Genomic DNA, 26582 nt, shown 5'->3' with positions numbered 1-26582 from the left:
CTGCCATTTCTGCCTCCTCACTGCCAGAGTGCGGTTTTGTTTTAAAAAGGTAGGTGGTATATCATTATAGTGTAATGCTGCTATAGTGATGTATCTATTGCCAGTTTTTAATAAAGTAAAAAGCCTGCTGGTGAGGGGGAGGTGGGAATGGTGGGCCTGAGGGGAAATGAAATCGGAAATGGCACCTGGTGTGAGCCGGAAGGTGTGGAAATCTGCACATATCTCTCCACACTCTCCCTCAAACCTGCTTTGAGAACATTTTTTCAGGAAAGATCAAACCAAAACAGATTTGGGGGGAAACTGAGAAGGTGGGACAACGCGATTTCCCATCACGATCCCATTTAATGGCGCGATTTCTGATGTCGTCACACCGTTAAATAGAATCATGATGGGAAATCGCGCTATGAAGATGCCGTCGTGCCATGAGTTTTGCCAAATTTTCCGGAGGCTTACAGACACGTGAAAATGGCCATTGTGTGGAAGCCCCCACTTCCTATTAGCAGAGAGAGCGCTCAGCAAAACTGCACCGTGTGGAAGCAAAACTACACGGTTTTGACCTGAACGTGTTAGTTTTACTGACTGGCAAAATACCACCCAGTTGGCATGTAAGATTCCTGCCCTGAGGAGCTTACAGTATAGATTTCAGCAGTGGGGGGGATGAGTCAAAATCAAAGAAGCATGCAACAGCCCAAATTCTAGTCCTGCATAGTTCTGTTAAACCCTTCTCACTGCCTCCCCGTTGCCCATAGCAATTTCATGCAATATCTTGGGCAGGGGCTAGAGCAACATCAAACATCCAAATCTTTTAACTCGACGGTTTCTTTATTAACAGTAAACTTCATGGCTCATAACCTGGTTTGAAAGAAAGAGATATAACAATACACGACTAAAAGCTATTTCTTTTCTAATAGGCACAGAATTGTGCTGGCCTGATGCTGAAGGGTTTGTGTAGGCCCAACACTCCTATGGGCTTCTAGTTAGGGTGGCCAACCTCCAGGTGGTGGCTGGGAATCTCCTGGAATTACTATTCTTTTCCAGGCCACAAAGATCAGTTCCTCTGAATAAAATGGCTGCTTTGGAGGGTGGGCTCTATGACCTTATACCCTGCTGAGGTTCCTCCCCTTCCCAAACCCCACCTCCCCCAGGCCCCACCCCCTCAAATTTCCTGGAATTTCCCAGCCTGGAGCTGGCAACCCTACTTTCTAGCATGGAAGTGTGTCTCTCCTATTCCACTGCTTGCACTAAGGCCTATTGGGTTAGCCTTATAAAGAGGGCGGTGGTACACAATAGGAGCAACAAAATCATAGAAGAAGATGCAACTAAAAGTTTTTTAACAGCTTTGGGTATACACGGACACGCAAACACAATCTCTCTCTCTCTAGTTTTGGTGGCATCTTGTAGCCTTCATGGGACCTGCTGAACTCTCATGATGTTGGTGTAGCCAGCGCCAGGCCTCCAGCCAGTCACCACAATGACCACATCTTCCGACCGCAGGAACCCGCGCACCCGGCCTGTGGAAAGGAGCGTAAGAGAGCATGAGAGGGGCAAGAGGAGCAAGAAGAAAAAAGAAGGTGATCCAGCAGCTTTGCCATGAAACATCTTGGGAGGCATCATTGTGTGTGTGTGTGTGTGTGTTATGTGCTGTCAAGGCGCTGCCAACCTATGGCAACTCTATGAAATGAAAGACATCCAAAATATATTGTCGAAGGCTTTCACGGCTGGAGCATGATGGTTGTTGTGGATTTTCCAGGCTGTATAGCCGTGGTCTTGGCATTGTAGTTCCCAGTTCTCAGTATCACTAAGAGATCTCTGTCTTTTGGTGCTACACCTTTGAAGATGCCAGCCACAGCTGCTGGCGAAACGTCAGGAACTACAATGCCAAGACCACGGCAATACAGCCCAGAAAACCCACAACAACCATCGACATCCAAAATGCCCGATCGTTAACAGACTTTCTCAGATCTTGCAAAATGGAGGACGTGGCTTCCTTTATTGAGTCAAACCATCTCGTTTTAGGTCTTCCTCTTTTCCTACTGCCTTCCACCTTTCCCAGCGTTATTTAGATTAGCTTCATTCCTGATTTAATTATGATAATTTCTGAAATTATTCTGAAACTGGAACGTGCATGGATTGCTGCAACTCCCTCTGTTAGACTGGTCTTTTGCAGTCTTTTCTTAATACACGCACATCACTAACGTGTGCAGGGAAATGAACAGAAAGTATTAAAAGCTTCAGCTGGCTATGCAGGAGCAATGCGCCGTAAAAAATTTGGAATACCTTCTCCCCCCAAAATGGAAGATTCCAACAGTAATGTATCAATTCCCCTTCAGCAACAAGACTAGGTAATTCAGAACTCTGAAATCCAGGAAGAAATTGGCATGAGGAGAATTTGGGGAGCATCCCAAGAGATCTGACTTTCTGTGTTTATATGGCATAAACTAGGGCAGACTTAGAGGTGCCACCCGTCTGGTCGGACTTGAGCACTTTTAATCATTGCATGAGAAACAGTAATTCTGTGGAGAGTAGAAGAGCAAGATTCAGGTCCAGTAGCACCTTAAAGACCACGTCTTCAAAGTGCTAGTAATTCTGTGGCTACCATTTTTCCTGGCATGGGAATGCGGCAAGTATATTTATAGTTGCCTATGGTTTGGAGTGATAGGGGTCTACAGATGTTGCTGTGGATCGGATCCAGAGGTCTTCCAGTCTTTCTCTCACTCTGTTTTGGAATTGGGTAGGTTGACATTCTTAACCTGGTTATGAAGGTGAACTGCATCTGTTGGATTGTTGCCTGTCATTCCTGCAGCAGTTCAAGAAGCAGGAGGGGACAGCCGCCAGGCAGAGGCAAGACTGCATCTTTGCAACTCACCTATCTCCATGGCAAAATGCACACGGCGATCAACGTCGTCTGCCCACACCTCCTGCTTAGCGCCACGCCACAGGACCGGAAAGATGCCACGGCTCAGGTGTGCCTGGCGGGCAACCTGCTCATTGCGGGTCACGGCGATAATCAGGGCACGGGGACGATAGCGAGAGAGCAGGCGTGCAGACCTGGGTCATGGGAGGAAGAAAAGGGCGAGGGGTGGATCAAGATGCCTACTTACCTGCTGCCCCCCCCCCCCAATCAGAGAACGTTCAAATTGTAGACGAATTGCTTGGGATTAAAAAGCATTTAGGACTTCTAAGCTGCTCTGGTAGTCTAGAGGACTTGAACAGAGAAGTTCAGGTATCCTAGTAACTATCTCCAACTCTATCAGAGGCACAGAGGTGACTAGGTTAAAACAGGCATTGTTAAATATTAGCCTTGATAGCTAAATGGAGCCTCCATGTTCAGGGGCACCATACAGCTGAATACCAGATTCTTTCTTTCTATTGAACTTATACTCCGCCTTTCTGCCCTCATCAGAGCCACCAAGAACAGATAAAGCCATTCATAATACGACACAACCTACAAACCATTAAAACCCAAACAAAAACACATCGTTCAAATAATTAGGACAAAGTTTCAATACACATACTATGAAATACACATACTTAAATACAGGAACTAAAATAAAGCAGGAAGGAGGAATCAGTGACGATACAGCACAAGTCTGAAACCTATAGCTCTGGAGTCGAGCCTGGCTCCATATGGATCCAAATACAGGTCTTTTAAAAAGAAAATGAAATCTTTAAGATCTATTGGAGGAGTAGGTGGGATGCTAGGATAGCCACTACATGAAGAGAATGGCAGGCAAAAAAAATTGTTGGATGAAAAGGCTTCTTCAAAATGCTTTACAGAAAGGGAAATTATTAGAGTTGCCAACAGACTGGAGAAAAATGTCCTGTGCTTTTAAAAGAGGGTTAATTGAATGTTAAGAGAGCCAGTTTGGTGTAGTGGTTAAGAGCGCAGGACTCTAATCTGGAGAACCGGGTTTGATTCCCCACTCTTCCACTTGAAGCCAGCCGGGTGACCTTGGGCTAGTCACAGCTCTTAGCTCTCTCAGCCCCACCCACCTCACAGGGTGTTTTGTTGTGGGGATAATGATAACATACTTTGTAAACCGCTCTGAGTGGGTGTTAAGTCATCCTGAAGGGCGGTATATAAATTGAATGTTGTTGTTATTATTATTATTATTTACCAGGTGATATTATTTTCCTCCATACTATGAAAAGCATCAACTGTCCCTTCCCACACACTAAGCCAGTTTGGTGTAGTGGTTAAGAGTGTGGGACTCTAATCTGGAGGACTGGGTTTGATTCCCCACTCCTCCACTTGAAGCCAGCTGGGTGACCTTGGGTCAGTCACAGCTCTCTCAGAGCTCTCTCAGCCCCACCCACCTCACAGGGTGCTTTGTTGTGGGGATAATAATAACAAACTTTGTAAACCGCTCTGAGTGTGCATTAAGTTGTCCTGAAGGGCAGTATATAAATCGAATGTCATTATTATTATAAGCCTCTATTAAAGGGGCAGGACATTTTTTCTCCAGGGGGTTGGCAACCCTAAAAATAATAAGAGGTGTACAGCTGTGAGGAATCCAAGAGTGAATGAAGTGCCGATTTATGCCAATGCACTAAAACAATCACTCAGGGTGCTAGACTTCACGTGTGCCAGTTCCTAATAAAGAACTTGCAACATCCAGCATTTGGGCTGCAGAAATGTTGTAGATTATTCATCAATATGTCTGTTATTCATAACATCAAGTTGTATATTTCCAGTTGTGCAAACATGGGCTTTCTTAGATTGGCTCTTGGTTGATCTCTTGCTCTGAATTCTTAATTATATATTCTTAATTCTAAAGCATACCTGAGCCCTGTGCTGGGGCAAACTTCAGAGTATGGACAGAGGGAAATGTAGCCAAAGAAGAGCAAGATTCGAGTTCAGTAGCATCCTAAAGACCAACTAGATTTCCATGGTATGAGCTTTCGAAGGCCAGAGCTCCCGTCATCAACCAAAAGAAAACTCTCTTACCTTAGAGTCTCTCTACACAAGATGGCTGGGTGTGTGTTTGTCAAGTGTCTGGAGATGCAATGTTAGCCGGGAAGCGTAGTTTTAAAAGACAGAGCCGGCAGAGATAGCTCCAGAGGGGATGGATTCTCTCACAGCCCTCCACCGCCTCTGACATCTCCCCTTCTGAAGGCTTTGCCCTGCCGAGGTTCGGTTAATTCAAAGTTTTAAGCAGCAAGGGCAGCAGGGTAAAAACTCCAGAAGGGGAGACAGCTGCACGCCAGAGGCGGCAGAGGGCTATGAGAGAATCTATCCCCTCTGGAGCAATCTCTGCCAGTTCTGTCTTTAAAAACTATGCCCCTGGCTAAAGTTGTGTCTCCCAACATTTGATAAACACGTGCCCAGATGTCTCGTGCAGAGAAACTCTAAGACTTTTGCCTTGAGCCAACTGAAAATGAGCCTCCCAGTCCCTAAATTCTCTATTCTAAACTGGGAAGGGAGCGGACTTTAGTGAACTGAAGCCTTTGTGGGGTCACGTCTCCTGGGGTTCTAGCTCAGCAGGGCTGTTTGACAGGCAGGCTGGCAAAGAGGCATCTCTCAATTTACCCATCCGCTGCCATCCTCACCTGCCAGATGTTGTGAGGACGATGATGGCAGCTGCACAGCACTTGAATGAGGCCTCCACAGCACCAATGGCTGTCACCTCTGTGGGGTCTTGGCTCAGCGGGGTAAGGCGGCGCAGCTCCTGGAAGAGCTGGTGGTGGTACATGGCGGCCTCAGCCTCTCGGGCTATCTGTGGGGCAGAAGATTATAAAATGACCTCTGGTGCTGGGAGAGCAGATAATGAGAAACTATACTCCGTCGCACACCCACATGCCCTAACAAAAGTATCAGAACACAATCACTCGGTAACACTGTATTTTGTGGAATGCCCCCACCACACAGCATCCATATTGCTGAGATATGTCAAGATATCAATGCCAAGAATTGCCCTGCCTGCAATGCAACCGCAGAGTGTAGGTAGATAGCATGCACACAGTACCTCCTTCACCCATTAGCCTGCATGTTCTGGATCAGCTGACACGCCCCCCCCCCAAAATGGACCCATAGCATCCATGGTGGAATGCAGCTCTCATGCTTATGCAAAGGCTCAACTAGCAAGGCAGCTAGTTTATTTTGTTCTCTTTCCTATCCAGTTTGTTTGTTCTATTAAAGCAGCTTTTGTTACTCTTAATCAGTTCAGCATCCTGACTTCTGCACTGGCACTCTGCCAACATAATTCCTAACATTCAAATAATCTTTTTTTTAAATGACTATATCTAGGGGCATGTTTTCCACTGATCAACAGAGATTTAATTAGCTAAACACTGTCGCTCTATCCTCAGAAACTCGAAATTTACATTTCCCTGTTGAGCTAGTTTCTCCCCAAGTCAGTTTTAAATGAAGACCTGGATACATACCGCATGTTGCATCCGCACAGCCTCCACAGGGTAGGCGCCCTTGGCTGTCTCCCCTGACAACATAATGCAGTCGGCTCCATCCAGCACCGCATTGGCCACATCGCTGCTCTCTGCCCGTGTGGGCCGCGGCTTTTTGATCATGCTCTCCAGCATCTGCAGAGAGAGGAGGAAGGTGAGAAGGAGACTGGCTTCAGGATCTCATCCAGGCAGGAAGGTTTTCCTTCCTGAAATGTGGTGCTGGAGGAGAGCTTTGCAGATACCGCGGCCAGCCGAGAAATAAGTGGGTTCTAGATCAAATCAGGCCTGGATTCTCCCTAGAAGCTAAAATGACAAAACTGAGGCCATCGTACTTCGGTCACATCATGATAAGACAAGATTCTCTGGAAAAGTCAATAATGCTAGGAAAAGCGGAAGGCAGGAGGAAAAGAGGAAGACCTAAAACGAGATGGCTTGTTTTAGGTCTTCCTCTTTTCCACGTTCTCCAGCTTGCAAGATCTGTGCAAGTCTGTTAATGATAGGTTGTTTTGGAGGTCTTTCATTCATAGAGTCGCCGTAGGTCAGAGGTGTCTTGACAGTACATAACACACACACGCACACAAAATGAGATGGCTTGACTCAATAAAAGAAGCCACGTCCTCCAGTTTGCAGGATCTGAGCAAGTCTATCAATGATAGGACCTTTTGGAGGTCTTTCATTCATAGGGTCGCCATCGGTCGGAAGCAGCTTGATGGCACGTAACACAGACACACACACAATGGGGGACATGTATAAAATCATGCCCAGGGTGTAGAATGTGGATACAGGTTGCTTTTTCTCCCTCTCCCCAAATACTAGAACTCAAGGGCATCCAAAGAAGTTTACGTGCAGTAGATTCAGGGCAGATGAAAGGAAATACTTCTTTTACTCAACAAGGGATTAAAATATGGAATTTGCTGCCTGTGAATGTAGTGGGGGACACAGATATGGACGGCTTTAAAAGTGGATTGGACAAATGTCCATCAAAAGCTGCTAGCCACAGTGAGTAAAGGGAGCCTCCACTTTCAGAGGCAGTCAACCTCAGTGCCAGGAGACAACATCAGAGAAAGGCCTTGGCCTTTCTACTCTTTTCTCTGGCCCTCCAGGACAGCTGGTTGGCTGCTGTGTGGAACACAATACTGGACTAGATGGACAACTGCTCTGATCCAGCTGGGTTTTTCTCATGTTCTTAGATTCTGTGATCTAAGCTGCTCTCCCTTCCACTGGTCTGGACGGATAATACCGAATGCTTCTTGCCTATGAGGTTTAGTGTAAATACAAAAGAGGAACCTACTCGCAAAAGTAACTAACAAGGTGAAAACACACCAGTAGGAAAAATCAATCACAAAATGTATCAAAAATAATATAATGGAGTATATCCGCTCTCTATGTACAATCAAGAAAATCAATAAGAAGAATCAAGTATAAATGCAAACCCAGGTGCACTGAATCAAACCATGGGTACCTGTGTATCATACAAGCAATACAAGAAGTTCAACAAGGAAGACATCCAAAAGGTAAGTCCAAAAAGTCCATAATCACTGAGAAGAATCAACGGAGTTCCATGACGCTGTGTTTTCCTTCTAGGTGGAGCTGTATCCAAGGGCTGCCGCGAGGAAGCCCAAGGCGCCCGACAGACAGTGCCGGCTGGATCCCGCTGTTTCGTATTTGTCTTCCTTGTTGAACTTCTTGTATTGCTTGTATGATACACAGTTTGCATTTAGACCTGATACTTCTTATTGATTTTCTTGATTGTACATACAGAGTTGATTATATTATTTTTGATACATTTTGTGATTGATTTTTCCTACTGGTGTGTTTTCACCTTGTTAGTTACTTATGAGGTTTAGTGGGCAGGAACCAAACTGGGGTGTCTTCAGAGAGCTCACCTGAGTAGCACATATGACGGGCTTCCCGGCACGATTACAACGACCAATCATCATTTTCTGAGCAAGGAAAACCTTCTCGCCAGGGATCTCAATGCCCAGGTCACCTCGTGCCACCATGATGCCATCGCTGGCCTCCAAGATTTCATCGAACCTGACAGGAAGCAAAATAGGCGGTACAAGGACCAAGCATAAGGTGCGGAGGTATTCTACAACTCCACTAAGCAAAGATGGTTGTTGTGGGTTTTCCGGGCTGTATTGCCGTGGTCTTGGCATTGTAGTTCCTGGCGTTTCGCCAGCAGCTGTGGCTGGCATCTTCAGAGGTGTAGCACCAAAAGACAGAGATCAGTGAGAGATCTCTGTCTTTTGGTGCTACACCTCTGAAGATGCCAGCCACAGCTGCTGGCAAAACGCCAGGAACTACAATGCCACTGAGAGATCTCTGTCTTTTGGTGCTACACCTCTGAAGATGCCAGCCACAGCTGCTGGCGAAACGCCAGGAACTACAATGCCACTGAGAGATCTCTGTCTTTTGGTGCTACACCTCTGAAGATGCCAGCCACAGCTGCTGGCGAAACGCCAGGAACTACAATGCCAAGACCACGGCAATACAGCCCGGAAAACCCACAACAACCATCGTTCTCCGGCCGTGAAAGCCTTCGAGAATACATCCACTAAGCAAAGTTTGACACCTTCCTCAACCTAAGGAACCTTCTTTACCCTCAAGGGCTCTTCCTCCAACATAATCGCCCCTTAAGCTGGATGAAGAATAATAACACTAATAATAATAACATTCAATTTATATACCGCCCTTCAGGACAACTTAACACCCACTCAGAGCAGTTTACAAAGGATGCCATTATTATCCCCACAACAATCACCCTGTGAGGTGGGTGGGGCTGAGAGAGCTCTGAGAGAGCTGTGACTGACCCAAGGTCACCCAGCTGGCTTCAAGCAGAGGAGTGAGGAATCAAACCTGGCTCTCCAGATTACAGTCCTGCCGCTCTTGACCACTACACCAAACTGGTTCTCTTAGAGGAAGGCTGGAACCACACAAGTGTGTGTGTATAGGACAAGTAAGGCTGTCTTGGGCAAAAAAAGTCTATACTTTGGAAACAGCGACTTGGGCAGGGGACAGCTAAAAAATTATTGTCCTGTGTGAAAAGGGGACACTGCTAAGCCAAAGGCACAAAGTTCAATAAAATCAGGTGGTAAGAAAGCAGTATTTTTACACTACTTTTCTTCCAAGTTGCTGGAGGTGGTTCTCCTCATAGGTTGTTGACAAGGGTAGAAGGAGGGACAAGACCTTATTTATGCCATACAGTCTATTTGTGGGAGAGTGGAAAATAAATAGATAACTACTGGTGGGGGTAAGATTTGATGCGGGAACTGGGATATCTCCTGTTCTGAATGCATTTCTCCTAAAGGAGCGGGTTCATAGCTTGGGGGTGCTGTTAAGCCCAGACCTCCTATTGGATAAACAGATGGAAGCAGTGGCCCAGAAACACCTTTCGCCAGCTTCAACTGGTGAGCCACTTATGGTCCTTCCTGGAAGGGAAATTCCTTAACACTGTGCTGCATGCCCTGGTCACATCCAGATTAGATTGCTGCAATATGCTCTACGTGGGGCTGCCCTTGAAAACTGTTCGGAAGCTGCAGTTGGTACAGAATGCTGTGGCCAGACTGTTGACTGGAGTGCGTCAGAGGGGACTGCATCACTCAAGTTATGTTCCATCTACAGCGGCTCCCAATTTGCTTCCAGATCCAATTCAGGGTGCTGGTATTGACCTTTAAAGCCCTATATGACTTTAAGGCGTACCTTAAAAACCACTTTCCCCTCATATGATCTACGCATCCACTCTGGTCATCTTCAAAGGCCCTGCTTCAAGAGCCTCCTCCATCTGAGGCTAGGTGAGTGGCAACCTGAAAAAAGGCCTTCTGGGCCCTGATGCCAAATCATTGGAACTCCCTTCCGAGGGAGACATGTCTGTGCCTGTCGATCATAGTTTTACACCAGTAGGTGAAGGATTCTTTGTTTTGTTGGAGGTGGGTCTGCAGTAGAACAGCAGGATTTGGGTCCAGTGGCACCTTAGAGACCAACAAGATTTTCAGGGTGTAAGCTTTTGGAAGTCAGAGCTCCCTTCTTGAAACCTGCAGGATTTGAGTCTAATGGCATTTTAGGGACCAACAAAATTTTCAGAGAGTAAGCTTTTAAGAGTCAGAGCTCCCTTCTTCAGCCACGAGTAGGAATATCCCACCTTTGGCTGAGATATAAAGGCTCAGAGTTCTCCATTCCTACTCACGGCTGAAGAAGGGAGCTGTGACTCTCAAAAGCTTACTCTCTGAAAATTTTGTTGGTCCCTAAGATGCCATTAGACTCAAATCCCGCTGTTTTGTTTGATGTACCCCCAATAATTGTTAGTGGCCTTCCTCCTTTACTGTATTGTTCTGTTTGTATGGTTTTATTGAATTATTTTATATATACTTAAATGCTTTTTGAAGGTTAACATGTTTTAATGTTTTGATGTTCGCTGCCTTGGAAACCCTGTTTGGAAGGAAAGGTGGCATAGAAATGCTTAAAATAAAATAAAATAGATAGCCCTGAGAATAAAGAAAGGGAAGCTGGAGAGAGGAGGGAAGGTGGATTGGTATAGCTTGATCTTGTGAGATCTTAGAGTCTCTCTACACGAGATGCCTCACTGCGTGTTCCTCAAGTGCAGGGAGACGCAATGTTAGCCAGGACATGTAGTTTTAAAAGACAGAGCCGGCGGATATCGCTCCTCAGAAGGTTTGTCAATTTCATCTTCACCTCCCCCAAGGCTTTGTCAATTTCACCTCTCCAGTCTAAAACTGTGTGGGATGGCAACCAGAGAGCAGCGAGGAATGGAAATGAGCTGGAGCTGCCTTCCAGAGCCGGGCTTGGACCTGGAGAAGTTATAATGGGCTGAAGTTTCCCTTCTGGCATTTCACAGCCCCTTCACACCACTCCAGTGTATAGCAAAGCCTTTGCCCTGCACCAGCTCTGTCTCTTTTAAACTACCCTTCCCGGCTATGATGGCATCTCCTGACATGTGCTCTTCACAAGTCACATGTCTTGTGTAGGGAGACTCTCAGAAACTAAGCAGGGTCAGTACAGAAGATTCTGCAGAGGAAGGCAATGGCGAACCAGCTCTGCTTCCCCTGCCTTAGAAGCCTCTTGCTGGGTACCCCCTAAGACAGCGACCACACATACGTAGGTACGTAGCCAGAGAGATTAGTACATTCCCCCCACCCCATCTCTCACCCCAGTTCCCTGGGCAAAAGAGGAGGGCAAAAAAAGGCAGAAGGTGCAGGTTACTTTTTGACTCCCTCGTGGTTTTCAATCTTGCTGATGATCTTGATGGCGCGGCCACGCTCCCCTAGCACCTCCCGGACCGCAGCCACGTCGCTGGCCTTGCGGATGAAGGAGGCGAAGACGATATCAACACCGTGCTCCAGACCAAACTGCAGATCCTGCACGTCCCGCTCCGAGACGGCTGGCAGGTCCACTTCAGTGTCTGGCAGGTTCACTCCTTTGCGGCTGCACAGCATCCCACCGTTTTCTACCTCCACGATGCAGCCATCTTTCCCTATAATTTTAGGGGGAAAGAGAAGAGGGAGGGAGGGAGGGAGCAGTCAGCATGGAAGATCCCCTGGTGGGAGAGATGATATGCTGGGCCTGGACTAGGTTGAGGAAGAACTAGAAGAGCTGACATCTTTCAGAAGGCAAGTGTAAGAGGCTGGGATTGGTATACGGACTTTTTAGGGTGAGACTAGAGAGAGAAGTATTATGCTGGGTCTGTGGCCCACCAGCCACAATTTTATTGACCTTCTTTGGAGGTTTTTAAGCAGAGGCTTGATGGCCATCTGACAGCCATGCTGATTCTGTGAACCTGAGCAGATCATGAGGGCGAGGGCAGAATGGGTTTCATCAGTGCTTAGTTCTCGTGGTCCCTTCTTACATGCCCAGGGTAATGCCGATCACCACTTTAGGGTCAGGTAGCAATTTTCCACAGGCCAGTTTGGCTAGGGATCCTGGAGGTGTTTTGCCATCTTCTGGGCATGGAGCAGGGGTCACTGGGGGGGGGGGTAGTTGTGAATTTCCTGCATTGTGCAGGGGGTTGGACTAGATGACCCTGGAGGTCCCTTCGAACCCTATGATTCTATGACCTTGTATATAAGGATTATCACCCTCTATTCTAAATCAGGTACATTGTCATTCTTCTCATTTAGTTCTCAGCCCTACTTTTAGAGTTCCACATTATCTAGCCTTCTTCCCAAAGTGTGCTAGAAATCGGCCATCATTCCCTTCGGGAGTTTGAATCCCATGACCATCCAGTGGCACAAGGAAGCCCCCGTGGTGCAAGATGCTCTCAGAGCCTCTTTTGTCAAGGAAAGGCTCCGTGTGCCGGTGGAGGGCACCACCAAGAGCAGAAGAGCTTTGCAGGATCCAACCCTTGAATTCCAAATTTTGTTGAGGGCTGTGCAGGTACCCTTTGCCACAAGTTTCTGTTCCTTCCCATCTCCCCCTCTCCATGCTGCACACATACGCGTTTGCCCAAAGAAATCCCAATACGCATTGCACCAAAACAATCCCAATGCATTATGTGTACCCAAATGCATCAAGATTCTTTTTTGTGCAGTATTTTACCAATGCAAGACTTGTTACGCATTGATAAAATACTGCCAAAAAGTAAATTTTGATGCCATTATAAGATCTACTGTATCGAGATTCTTTTTGTGCGGTGTTTTGCTAAAGTACAGGAAAACCTGTGCCCATCAGTGAAGGACCGCACAAAATACAATCTCTTTATATTCTTACGTACAATCACATCAAGATTGCATTTTTGTGGTGTTTCATCAATGAGCTCATCTACAAGCAGAAGGGACTAAAAATTGTAGCAAACCACACATGTTCCAATTCTTGAGTTTGTTAATGCGCGGGCAGGCTCAGGGCAGATAACAACATATTAAAATACAATAAAAATTCATCTACATTAAAACATCTTTAAAACAACAGTGTATTTCTATTGATACACATTTAAAATAGGATGGTGGACAGCCTTCACAGGAAGGGTTAAGATTTTATACACCCCTTTTTTTCAGGCCGGCGGAGGCCCACCCTCAGCCATATGCCTGGCGGAACAACTCTGTCTTGCAGGCCCGGCGGAAGGATAGTAGGTCCTGCCAAGCCTGATCTCAGCAGACAGAGCGTTCCACCAGGTGGGAGCCAGGACTGAAAAGGCCCTGGCTCTAGTCGAGGCTAGGTGGGCCTCCTTGCAGCCAGGGACCACCAACAGCTGTTTGTCCCCTGATCGGAGTGACCTCCAGGGAATATATGGGGAGAGACGGTCCCGTAGATACGCTGGTCCCAGCCCGCACAGGGCCTTATAGGTCAATACCAGAACCTTGAATCTGATCCGGTACTCCACTGGCAACCAATGCAGCTCGCATAAGATCGGTGTTATATGCACCTAATTTGGCACTCTCCTAATAACACACGCTGCTGCGCTCTGTACCAGCTGTAATCTCCAAGTCAGGCTCAAGGGCAGCCCCGTGTAGAGCGAGTTACAGTAATCTAGCCTAGAGGTGACCGTTGCCTGGATCACTGTAGTTAAGTCACGGGTTGACAAGTAAGGGACAAGTTGGCTGGTCTGCCGCAGATGGAAAAAAGAGGACCTGACAACCGCTGTGACCTGTGCCTCCATTTTCAGGGAGGCATCCAGGATCACCCCCAGGCTTTTAACCCTCGGAGGCTCCTGCAACCGAATGCTCCTCTATACAAAAACAATTCCCTGCATGTCGAAACTAGAATGTTCACACCTAGCTTCAGACTGAGATGCTAGATTTCTATATGCAAAGGTTTTTTCGTTTTTGTTTTTTGTATGGTAGAACATTCAGTGAGGTGCAACACAATCTGAAGTGGTACAATCCAGCAACACGGGCCATCACCGTTGCTGTTTGTGGGAGATAAGCATGTTGTCCAGTAAATGAGACTGTAAAGATAAAACAGGAGTCCGGTGGTAAAAATATATTCCAACAAAAGATTTCATTAATAAAAAAAAAGATTTCATTAATCTTTCTCTTTCTTTAAACTTTTTAAGGTGCCTCTAGAATAAATTTTGCTAGACTGTACAGTGCCACTGGACTCTTGTTTTATTTCTCTAGAGACTAACAGGGCCACCCATCTCGAATTATCATCACTGTCAATTATGTTTATGTAAAATAACTATGAATGGAGAATGCTGACCAAGGAATTGAAGTATCAAGGGATGGTAAATTTGCCCAGAAGGAAAAAATTGGTTCAAGGAAGGATTGGGAAACAGGCGAGTCCTCAGCCGTGGGTGGCTCTATCCCAGGAACAGGGAGGAGGATACATACGAATTTCCTTGATCAGTAAGGAGATGAGCCCGTCATCAATGAAGATCCGCCCGCCAACTTTGACAACCTTTGGCAAGTTGGCATAATCCACCCAGACGGTTTGCTGGTCGCAGCATTCCCGGAAAGCTGGGTTTGTGGTAACCGTCATCTGGGATCCTTTGACCAGCTCCACCTCCTTGTTCTCGCCCTGTCGATGAAAATTCAGAACATGAGCAGTTGTTCCATAACAACAGGGATAATGATATTAACAAGCGGGGGGGGCATGAAAATCATAGAGGGGGGGTTCAGGGAGCTGTGCCAGGCTCCCGCCCCGCCCCCCCCCCCACTGTCGCCACTCTCTGCCTGGCTTCATTTCCCACCCATCCCCACACGTTCAGGCCAAACCCCTTCTCGACCCCACTTCCTCCTTCCCAAACACTCTTCCCTTGTCTCTTTGCTTTTCAAATAGGGTTCCCCTCTCCCTGCATTTTATTTATTTTGGTCCCAGCGCCAGACATCGTTTGTCTGGATGGGGCACACCACAGCATTCCCTGTCACCAGGCTGGCTTGTCGTGGCCGTGGGAGTGGCGCACGGAGCTGCCTATAGCCTGCCGGTGTGGAGCTGCCCAGGGCTGGTCTAGGTTGGGCGCACTGTGATTCTTCCCAAGGCTGATCCATTGATCCCCTGGGGAACATAGGCCCAGAATGTCCGCAGACTTTTTGTTGCTGTGGAAACCCCAATCTTAGCTCACATAACTTTGATAGGCAGCTCTCCCTGCCAACCTGAGAGCTGAGCAATGTGAGTCCTCACAAGTTTACCTGGGAACTGTAGTCGGAGACTCCTTCCCCTCTCTGTTTCCCTTCTCCGTTTTTAAGAACGGGAACTCGCCGGCCTGGGTCACTGGGCTGTGGCACACTGCCTGCGTCTGGCCTGTGCTGAGCTGCCCAGGGAAGGCCTGTGTAGGGGTGCCACAACACTCTGTGGGTTCTGCTCACCCCATCTCAGTGCGGCTGCAGCCACTGCCCCCCATCTCTGTCTCACCTTCGCTCTAGGGTTGCCAGCTCCAGGTTGGGAAATTCCTAGAGATTTGGGGGGTGGAGCCTGGGGAGGGCATGGTTTGGAGACGGGAGGGACCTCAGCAGGGTATAATGCCATAGAGTCCACTTTCCAGAGCAGCCATTTTCCCCAGGTGAACTGATCTCCCTGGCCTGGAGGTCAATTACAATTCTGGGAGATCTCCAGCCACCACCTGGAGGCTGGCAACTCTATACCCTGCTTTTATCTGAAGTGCCCTTAATGCCACCATTTCCCCCCTCTCTTCACCACCAGGCACTTCCCACCGGCAATGAAGATGATGGAGGGAGAGGATAGCGTGTGCACATAAGTAGAAAACACTGTCTTTTGGTGTTTTTTTTAAAAAAAACCCCACTTTTTTTTACCTTGTTTAGATTTTTTTGCAACCCTGGGTAATGCCCCAAGGTTGTACCAAAATCTGTTTTCTTCCCAAGTGTCCCTGATCAGTGGGTTTAAGTATCCTCAGATGGAGCATTGAGCTGTTAGTAAATAAGATAATACTTGGTTCTTGTAGATCAGCGAGGTGCTCCAGGCTGCCTCCTCCCTACTTACCTGGCAACCTACCACTCCTCACCAGTGAAAGACCAAGCGAGACCCACCACCAAGATAATAAGTCGGGTCAATACAACGTAAGTAATCCACCACACACTGGCTAAGAATGTGTGAGTAGGGTCATGCATGAAAGCTAAGCATGCCAGGAAGAGTGGGTCTACACGAGATGCCTTGGCGTGTGTTTCTCAAGTGTACGGAGACACAATGTTGGCTGGGAAGCATAGTTTGAAAAGACAGAGCCGGCAGAGATCGCTCCTCAGAGGGTTTGTTAATTTCATCTTCGTCTCCCCCAAGGCTCTGTCAATTTCACCTCTCCAGTCTAAAACAGGGCCGATTCCAGACGACTAACCTGAAGGCGCTGCATGCCGCCATGTTCTGGATCGCGACGGGGAAAACGCGATATTTCGCGTTTTCCCCGTCGCGATCCGGAACATGGCGGCATGCAGCGCCTTCAGGTTAGTCATCTGGAATCGGCCCAGATGTGAGATCACAACCAGAGGGTAGCGAGGAATGGAAATGGGCTGGAGCTGCCTTCCAGATCCGGGCTTGGACCTGGGGAGTTTATAATGGGCTGAAGTTTCCCTTCTGGCATTTCACAGCCCCTTCACACAGCTCCAGTGTATAGCAAAGCCTTTGCCCTACCACCAGCTCTGTCTTTTTAAACTACCCTTCCTAGCTAACATTGTATCTCCCGACATGTATTCTTCACGTGTCAGATGTTTCACGTAAGAGACTCTCAGTCTTGTAGCAAGTGGCATCTAGCTAGTGAGATCCTGAAAAGTCACACAAAATATAACAACTCCAGAAGCAAATCCTGCAGTTTTCAAATGATATGAAATTCCTGGCGTGGACCCTGAGAACTGTGAAGGCCCAGAAAACAACCACGCAAATTTAGGGGGGAAATATGATGGTAGCGGCGAGGGGGTTCCTTGTTATTTTTCCTCAAGAACTTTTTAAAAATCCAAAGTAAAACTGGACATTTTTTAGAGGACTCGAGGGAGGGAGGAAACTTTTGTTTTTTTGTTTTCTTTTGGAATAAATAGTATGCTTTAAAGATGATATTTTACTCATTCAAAGTGTGGAGTATGATTTTAACCAGGGCTTTTTTTCAGCGGGAATGTGGTGGAACGGAGTTCCGGAACCTCTTGAAAATGGTCACATGGCCGGTGGCCCCGCCCCCTGATCTCCAGACAGAGGAGAGTTTAGATTGCCCTCCACTCCGCGCGGAGGGCAATCTCAACTCCGCTCTGTCTGGAGATCAGGGGGCGGGGCCACCAGCCATGTGACCATTTTCTCCGAGGACAACCCACTGAGTTCCACCACCTCTTTTCCCAGAAAAAAAGCCCCGATTTTAACATAACATGTTCTGCAGCATTAACGAATGATAAACGGCTGTGCGTTCTGTCTACGTATTCCACATTCAAATCCAAGATGCTGTTCTGCAGCTAGAGGCAGCTGTCATCTTTGTGAGTGGATTGCATGGGGCTTTTGTGTTTGTTTTGCTTACAAATTGCTGATGGTCTTCCATTAGTGACCTTTAATTGAAAACACAAGTGCTAAAGTAACATAAGGGGCAACAGCTCTCCCTCCCTCTCTCTCTCTCTCTCTCTCATAGTGGATATATTGCAATTTTGCTTATAAAAAACCAAGTCATTCATATTACATAAATATGCCAAATAGCACAATTTTATACGTTATTGCTTTCTAGGCCTTCATATCTCTAGGCGTCGTGTGTGCCAGGGAACATTCCACTTTTTAATATGAATGATATATTTTATGTTGTTGAAGCAGCAAAATAAGCTTAGAGCCTGTAAGAATATAAGTATTATACTGTATTTACTCAAAGGAAGATGACCCTGAATATAAGTTGAATCCCTTAAAAATGTTCGATAGGAAAAAATGGTATTCCTGGATATAACCAGGGCTTTTTTTCAGCTGGAACACGGTGGAACGGAGTTCCGGAACCTCTTGAAAATGGTCACATGGCTGGTGTCCCCGCCCCCTGATCTCCAGACAGAGGGGAGTTTAGATTGCCCTCTGGGGGGCGGGGACACCAGCCATGTGACCATTTTCTCCAAGGGCAACCCACTGAGTTCCACCACCTCTTTTCCCAGAAAAAAAGCCCTGTGTATAACTATAACTTGTATGGAAGTGCATGATAACCCCCTACCTCCTTTTTTTGATGGGGGAAAAAACTAGTCTTGTATTTGAGTAAATACTGTATTTTTTCTGAAATTTCCAATTTTTTTTTTCTGGGGGAAAAGCATGTTCCCGATTGCTTCAGAATTTCCAGAAATTTTACATCTCTTATGCGCATGAAAATCACTTTCCCCAATCTTACCCCTCGGATGAGGCCAGTACGGATTTCTGGGCCTTTAGTATCCAGTGCAATAGCCACAGGTCGGTAGAAAACGGGGTTAGAGGCAAAGCTTTCGGTTGCAGCTCGAATATTCTGAATGGAACCTGCATGGTACTGAAAAAGAGAGGATAGAGAAGGGTCTCCAGGTGAGAAACCCTCTTAGATCGCTACCCAAGATTGGGGGAGGGGCTTGCCACGATCTAAAATTCCTGACCTCAGAAGAAGCCAAATAGCTGACCAAGAATCTCTTTCAACTAATAAAAGAGTACTAATTCATTCCCACCCCAGGATGTGGCACAGGCAACCCTCCGATGTGTCGGTGTTTACATTTGCAGATCTGTTTTTAAATTATGTTAGCTTTCGGGGGGGGGTCTTTTTGTGGGTGAAAGGAGTTGTTGTAAAAGGGTTTTAAATAAATAACCTGTGAGGAAGAGGGAGCTGTGTGCGAACACACCGTTGCTCAGGTATGGCAAATCACAGCAAGAAGGGTCAGATTGGCTAGTTGCTGTGAGGTCAAAATTCAGAATGACAGAAGTGTGTCATTCAGTCAGACCCTTAATCCATTTAGGGCCTCCAGCAAAGAGGTGTCTTTTCTACCACCTTCTACCAGAGATCCTTTGCATAGTGATGCTGGGTGTTGAATCTGAGACCTTCTACACGCAAGGCAAATGCTCCGCCGCTAAGACGTGATGCCACACCAGAACTGCACACATGAAGCTGTCTTATACCAAACCAGACCAAAATGGTCTCCTCTGACTCACTGGAACTCTTAGGGTCTCAGGGCCAAGCTACAAGTGATGCCTGACACTAATTGGACACTTGTCAGCTTCCCTCAAGTTTTGATGGGAAATGTAGGCGTCCTGGTCTTGCAGCTTGGCCCTCCGACTGCTGTCCAATGGACTTTTCAACTGTCACTTGTCCAACATTCCGCCAAGCTGCCTACATTTCCCGCCAAAACTTGAGGGAAGCTGGCAAGTGTCCAACCTGTGCCATTTGTCACTTGTAGTTTGGCCCTCAGGCAGAGAAAGAACTTTCCTATAATTTGCTATGTGGAACCCTTTACCTGAAGATTGCAGAGACTGAACTGTGGACCCTCTTCATTCTACCAATGGAGTCTTCTGTCAATTTAGAGGTTCATCACCTCCCAGAATAGGATGCTAGCTAAGCCTCTAGCGCTTCCTGTTTCTCATGGGGAGTGGCTCTCAGGCAAAGATCTCTCTTAGCCAACTGGAGATACTTGGAACAGAACTTGAGATCTTCTACCCACTCCACCGTGGAACCACAGCCCTTCCCCAACCGGCTGTTATTCATGGGAACCAATCCACTGTATCCCCAACCCGGGAGCCAAGACTCTTCCATCTGCCTCCAAGTCCCCTTGTGACCCGAGATGCTTCTTGGTACCTCGTGTGAGCCATGCGAGAAGTTCAACCTTGCGATGTTCATCCCAGCCTTGATCATCTCACGCAACATTTCCACAGAGCGGGAAGCAGGACCTGCAATGGGAGAGCAGAAGATGAGTGAATTGCATAGTGTTTTGGGGCAGTGGGATGTCCACCCTGTGGTTCGGAACCAAATCCACACATTCCCTCTGCTCCTCCTATGACTAAGAGCCAAGCTACAAGTCACGCCTGACACAGGTTGGACACTTGTCAGCTTCCCTCAAGTTCTGATGGGAAATGTAGGCAGCTTGGCAGAATGTCGGACAAGTGACAATTGAAAAGTCCACTGGACAGCAGTCGGAGAGCCAAGCTGCAAGACCAGGACGCCTACATTTCCCATCAAAACTTGACACTTGTCAGAGGGAAGCTGACAAGTGTCCAACTTGTGTCAGGCGTCACTTGTAGCTTGGCTCTTAGCCAAGATCCAGTTTGGGATGTCCAGGTAAACCCGCAGCCAAGAGTGCCACTTGTGGCGGGAGAAGCCATTGTTGTGTTGATAAGAGTGCCACTTAGGCTGGCTCACCAGCAGTATCTTTGTGTAGACCCAAAGGAATGGCCATCTGCCACTGAGAATCGATAACCATCAGGTGCTTGGCTCGTGGCTGCTTTGGGGAAAGGTTCCAAAGTTACAGCTGGTTCAAAGTGTGGTTCTCAGAATTCTGACTCAAGCATAGAATGCTGATCTGGGCGTATCTTGTCTGTCTCCCCATTGGTTCTCAGGTCTGCTTTGGAATGCTGGTCATGACCTTGAAAGACCTGAAGATTCTGGGTCCAGGAAACACCAAGTGCCGCCATAGAGGGGTTGAAAAGGATACTGGACAGATTCATGGAGACGTCCATCAATGGGTTCCATCGGTGCTTGGTTTTCGTGGCCCTTCTTACATGCTAGGGTGGTGCCAATCATCACCTTAGGGTCGGATGGCGGTATTCCACAGGCTGGTTTGGCTAGGGATCCTGGAGGTGTTTTGCCATCATCTGGGCATGGAGCAGGGGGGGTCACTGGGGCAGTTGAGGGGGTATTTGTGAATTTCCTGCATTGTGCAGGGGGTTGGACTAGATGACCCTAGAGGTACCTTCCAACCCTATGATTCTATCATTCTAATGGCTGCCAGGCATGGTTAGTGAAGGCAGCCTCTAAGTTCAGAGACAACCTCTGAATACCAAGGCCAGGAGGCAACATCAGGGGAAGGCCTTGGCCTCTACGCTCAGTTTGTTGGCCCTTTAAGACAACTGGTGGGCCGCTACATAAAACTGTTCCTGCATTGGGCAGAGCGTTGGACTAGATGGCGTGCAAGACCCCTTCCAACTCTATGATCCTATGACCACTGGTCTGATCCAACACGGCTCTTCTTATGTCTGCCCATGCAGACTTGTTTGTTCTTCCTCAGATATCCTGGTAAACGTTCCATAACTATCCACGGTGAACCAAAGCTATGGAACTCACTTTCCCCATGAAGTTAAGGACAAAAGACCTCTGCTGGACTAGCTCTTCCAACATCATATTCCCTAGGATGGCCAAGAAAATGCCCCAATAAAGGCTACAAGCAGGATTTTAAAGGCCAACATCTACCTGTTGACCATCAGCAGCTGGTATTCAGAGGTACACTGCCCTTGAACATGGAGGCTCCATCATGGCTCCATACATTTATGCTTGTTCTAATTTTTTTAGTAATATCATTACATCTTGTGGCAGTGAGTTCCATAAGTTCATTATGCATTGTATGAGGTTCACTCAGCTCCACTTCTGTTGGCCTCAGACTTCAGGCAAAGACTTTTCTGTTCTGGAATGCCTTCAGGCTACGTATGTCTGAGAGTTGCTCATGGCTGGGTTGGAGCTGATTTAGTATGATGCCAGTTGCTTTCTTCTTTAGGAAGCTGTGTTTTTTGTATTGTTTTAGGATGCTTTGGATTCGCTTTGGATTCACACAATGAATTTTATCTGATTATAAGAAATGCCTCAGAGATTTTTTGACTGCTGAGATTTCAACTAGGATTGCCCATTTCAAGCAATATCTTGCAACCATAAGAGCTAGAAACTTTAGTTTTAAAAGGGGAAGCTGATTTTCTCAGTTCACTTCCTTACTCTGAGAGTTTTTTGCACCTTTCAGGAAGCACCACACACACAAAGTTCTCCTAAAGAGCAGGTTTTCTTGTAGTATCTCTCGGCACAAAAGAAACCAGCTAAGATTCTACAACCGACCCCAGAATGCCTTGCAGCAGCCCGATAAGTGGTCAGTTATCCCTCAGTACACACACAGCGAGAGAAGGGCAGGGCAGGTTTCCTTGCAATATCCTCTCTAGGCCTGGCAAGGGGAGTGCCCTGCCGTCCCACAAGCCCTCTGCAGGAGAGACAAGGGACCACGCAGCTTCAGCCCCCTGGCCCGCAAGCGCAGTGACTTACCGATGGTGCAGACAATGCCCGTACTGCGGGCTATGATGGGCTCCGAGTCAATGTCCAGCAGGCACAGGTGCTCCAAGAAGGTGTCAGCCATGGACGCCGGCAGCTGCTGCCTCTGGAAGAAAGCCGTGCCCAGCTCCTGGGTGAGGGTGGCCATGTCGTCCGACAGGAGAGAGGTGGCGCCTGCCAGGAAAGGAAAGGAATGCTCCTGGGTGCAGGCCAGGCCGAGCTCTGCCTCAGGCAGGAGCATGGTTCTGGCTTGCTGCCTGCTCGGCACCCAGGAATCACGGAACCACATCATGATCGGAGCATGTGCTCCTTTCCCCCCGCTGCCAGCTGTCAATGCAACTGAACTGGCAGCACCCTTTCCCCTCGCCGGAGGCCTGGCCACAACGCACCTGCCATATTGCCGCTCCTTGTTCCCACACTTTGTCCCTCGGCCGTCTCTCTGGCTCTGGGTAGACTCTGTTCCCAGGGCTGGGCCTCTAGACTTTCCCTCGCCCAACCCATCCGCTTGGTTAAAAAGTTACCAGCTCGATTCTAACACCGCACAGCATCTGCCCAGAGCTGCCAAAGAGCTGTCGCTTGAGACCAGCAGTCACTGCCTGGTTACTTCCCCAAGCAATTGTTACCTGTTGTTTTCTTTTTCAACATTATTACTATTGCTATTATTGCGGTGTCGTGGGTTAGTCTAGACCTGGGTTCAACATGCCCTCTTAGATGATAATAATAACAACATTCAATTTATATACCACCCTTCAGGACAACTTAAGGCCCACTCAGAGCAGTTTAAAAAATGTGTTATTATTATCACCATAACAATAATCACCCTGTGAAGTGGGTGGAGCTGAGAGAGCTCTGAGAGAGCTGTGACTGAACCAAGGTCACCCAGCTGGCTTCAAGCGGAGGAGTGAGGAATCAAACCCGGCTCTCCAGATTAGAGTCCTGCTGCTCTCAACCACTATACCAAACTGGCTTTACTGAGATATGAAGCTCACTAAACAATTTTGGGTCAATCACTCTCTCAGCCTAACCCCAGGGGTATTGGGAGGGTAAAGCGGGGGGGGGGGGGGGGACTATAGATCTAGGGTTGGCAACCACCAGGTGGGGCTGGGAGATCTCCCAATGCCTGCTAGGCCTCTTCCTATGTCAGAAGACCTGTCAACGGCTGTCCTTGCTTGCTGATGCTAGGAGCTGTGGTGGGAGAAAATTTTAAAAGACCGTCTGCATCCTCTGTAATGCTGTATCACTTCTGCAAAAAACAAGGAAGTGATGTAAGAGTGCAAAGGATGTTGCACACTTCTAACGTCTCTGCCCACAGCCCTTCCATCAGTTGCCAGGCATAGCTGGAAACCTGAGATGTCTCAGAATTACAATGGATTTCCAGAAAGCAGAGATGATAATAATAATAAATAACAACAACAACAACATTCTATTTCTATACCGCCTTTCAGGACAACTTAACACCCACTCAGAGCGGTTTACAAAGTGTGTTATTATTATCCCCACAACAATCACCCTGTGAGGTGGGTGGGGCTGAGAGAGTTCTGAGAGAGCTGTGACTGACCCAAGGTCACCCAGCTGGCTTCAAGCGGAGGAGTGGGGAATCAAACCTGCCTCTCCAGATTAGAGTCCTGCCGTTCTTAACCACCACACTACTTCTAGGAGAAAATGGCAGCTTTGGAGAGTGGAGTCTACGGCATTATGCCCCACGGAGATACCTCCTCTCTCCAAACCCTGCCCTCCCCAGGCTCTGCCCCCCAATCTCCAGGAATTCCCAAACCTGGAGCTGGCAATCCTACTTGGAGGGTGGCTTCTATGGCATTATAGCCTGCTAAAGTCCTTCCCCTCCTCAAACTCTGCCATCCCCAGGCTCCACCCCCCCCCCTCAAGTTTCTCGGAGGTTCCCGATCCAGAGTTGGCAACCCTGTAGGATCCCCTCCTGAAGATCTTGAAGGAAGGGTGAGATAAACATCTGTGAGATGGGTATTTTTAATTGCATCATTGAATCAATAGTTAATCAGTTATAAAAGAATCTTTTGTCCAATGATGCTGCCCGATTCCAAAGCGAAATACAGTTCCCATAGCTTTTCCAGACACGTTGATGTTTAAAATTTCTATTCCGCCTCTCCCTACATGAACCCATGCGGCAACTTCATTCCTGCAGTCAGAGCTGGTTGGTTCTCCCCATATGTAGGCCGGGGAGAGTCACCTCTGATCCTACCAGGGCCTTCTCTGTGGTGGCCCCTTCTTTGTGAAAAACCCTCCAGGAAATGAGAAGAATTTTGTGTGTGTGGAATTGCATGCCGATAATATGGCTTTTCCCTTGCTCATTTTGCTCACCTGTGTGTGCATTATTAAATTGGGGGGGGGGTAATCAGGGGAGAGCGTCCCCAATTAAGCAGAAAAAGATTTTGATTTATTTTTAATACAAGAATGAATAAGATCTTCAGGTATGGATTCACAACTTCCAGGTCGGGCTTGGACATCTCCTGGAATTGCAACTGATCTACAGATTACAGAGATCAGTTTCCCTGGAGAAAATGGATGCTTTGGGAAGGTGGGCTCTTACATCCCTGCTGAGCTCCTCCCCAAACTCTGCCATCCACAGGCACCACCTCCATATCAACCAGGGTATATCACAGGATGATGGAGCAGAGATGGACCACTGGGCTGAATCTGCAGCTGTCTCTTCTCTCCCGCACACAGGGTGGAATGCCTCTTCTGAACTGATGCCTCCTGTGATATACCTACACCCCACACTAGGACGTTGTCCAAGAGGAGGCATTCTGTGAGTGTTCTCTCTCTCTCTCTCTCTCTCTCTCTCTCACACACACACACACACACACACACACACACACACACATACACCAGTGGTTGGGTTCCAAATCAGCTGTCTGCTGGTTCGAATCTCACTACTGTCATGAGCTCAGCAGGTTGCCTTAGGCAAGCCGCTCCTCTTAGCCCCAGCTTCCCAGGTGTTTTGTGGGGATAATAACAACACCTACTTTGTTCACTAGTCTGAGTGGAGCCCTAATCTGTCCAGAAAAACGGTATACAAGTGCAACAATTATTGCTGTTGTTGTTGCTGCTATTGCTATTGTTGTTGTTGTTGTTATTAAAATATACTGGAGGTGTGCTTTTTTGTTTCAGAATTGTATCAACATCTGCCAATTATTAAATGACTAATAAAAAATCTCTTCCCCATATTATTATTATTATTATTATTATTATTATTATTATTATTATTATTATTATTATTATTATTATTATATCAAGATGGGTAGGTGTGTTCGTCTTTCTGTAGCAGTGGAAAAAAGCAAGAGTCCAGTAGCACCTATAAGACTAACCAAATTTGTGGTAGGGTATGAGCTTCCGTGAGCCACAGCTCACGAAAGCTCATTCAGATACCTGAAGAAGTGAGCTGTGACTCATGAAAGCTCACACCCTACCAAAAATTTGGTTAGTCTTATAGGTGCTACTGGACTCTTGCTCTTTTTCATTATTATAATATATTATACATTATATCTTATATATTATTATATTTACTGAGTAAAACAAACAATACAGTAAAAAAAAAGATCCAAGCAGATCTGCGCCCAAATAAGGTCACAGATCTGCATTTTGACAGCAGGGGAGACAACGGAGACGAATGAAAGGGGACAAGAGCTGACATCTTACGATCCGGCTGGAAAGCAAACCCAAACTGGACCCGTGCACGGCCAATCCAGCACAACTGCCAACTTTTCTTCCTGGCCCCTCCTCTCCCTTCAGCACCCCCTTGATCTAGCCAGATCATCCCATCGCAAAAGTCTCCCAAGCAGGCCAGCTGCTAGTCTGCTCTCCGGCTGCTGTCAAAGACAGATCAGCAGGAAGCCGCTGCCCCCTCCTGCAAGGAAACACCCTCCTTGGGTGGCTCAGGGGGTTTGCAACAGTGCCCCAGGACAGGAGGGCTGGGGCGGGCGGGGGGGGAATCAGGTCACATCCACCCACCTTATCGCTGCTGGGCTTCCTTCTCTGCTTTCTCTGGCCTGGGCAGCTACAGGAAACAAGGGGAGCGGCTGCTGCGTAGGAAGGCCCTGGGCCAGCCCCTGCC

The 26582-nt window shown here is 47.4% G+C and overlaps 1 protein-coding gene across 2 annotated transcripts; it reads right to left on the bottom strand.

The window, feature by feature from the left end:
* Positions 1 to 801: 801 nt before the first annotated feature.
* On the bottom strand, positions 802 to 26582 carry PKLR (pyruvate kinase L/R). Of its 2 annotated transcripts, none has more exons than XM_054994271.1 (11): positions 26480 to 26582; positions 22490 to 22669; positions 20051 to 20142; positions 18632 to 18763; positions 14685 to 14871; positions 11623 to 11893; positions 8289 to 8439; positions 6385 to 6537; positions 5551 to 5717; positions 2867 to 3048; positions 802 to 1511 (listed from the first exon to the last, which is right to left on the bottom strand). In XM_054994271.1, the coding sequence occupies exons 2-11, from the start codon at positions 22641 to 22643 to the stop codon at positions 1405 to 1407; spliced, it is 1596 nt and encodes a 531-aa protein (XP_054850246.1). In that variant the 5' UTR covers positions 22644 to 22669; positions 26480 to 26582; the 3' UTR covers positions 802 to 1404. The 2 variants fall into 2 exon arrangements, with proteins under 2 accessions (XP_054850246.1, XP_054850240.1); XM_054994265.1 differs by lacking the exon at positions 26480 to 26582 and adding an exon at positions 22885 to 22954.

Source organism: Eublepharis macularius, chromosome 1 (assembly GCF_028583425.1).
Source record: "Eublepharis macularius isolate TG4126 chromosome 1, MPM_Emac_v1.0, whole genome shotgun sequence".
Classification (NCBI taxonomy): domain Eukaryota; kingdom Metazoa; phylum Chordata; class Lepidosauria; order Squamata; family Eublepharidae; genus Eublepharis; species Eublepharis macularius.
This window is presented reverse-complemented; position numbering and strand designations above follow the sequence as displayed.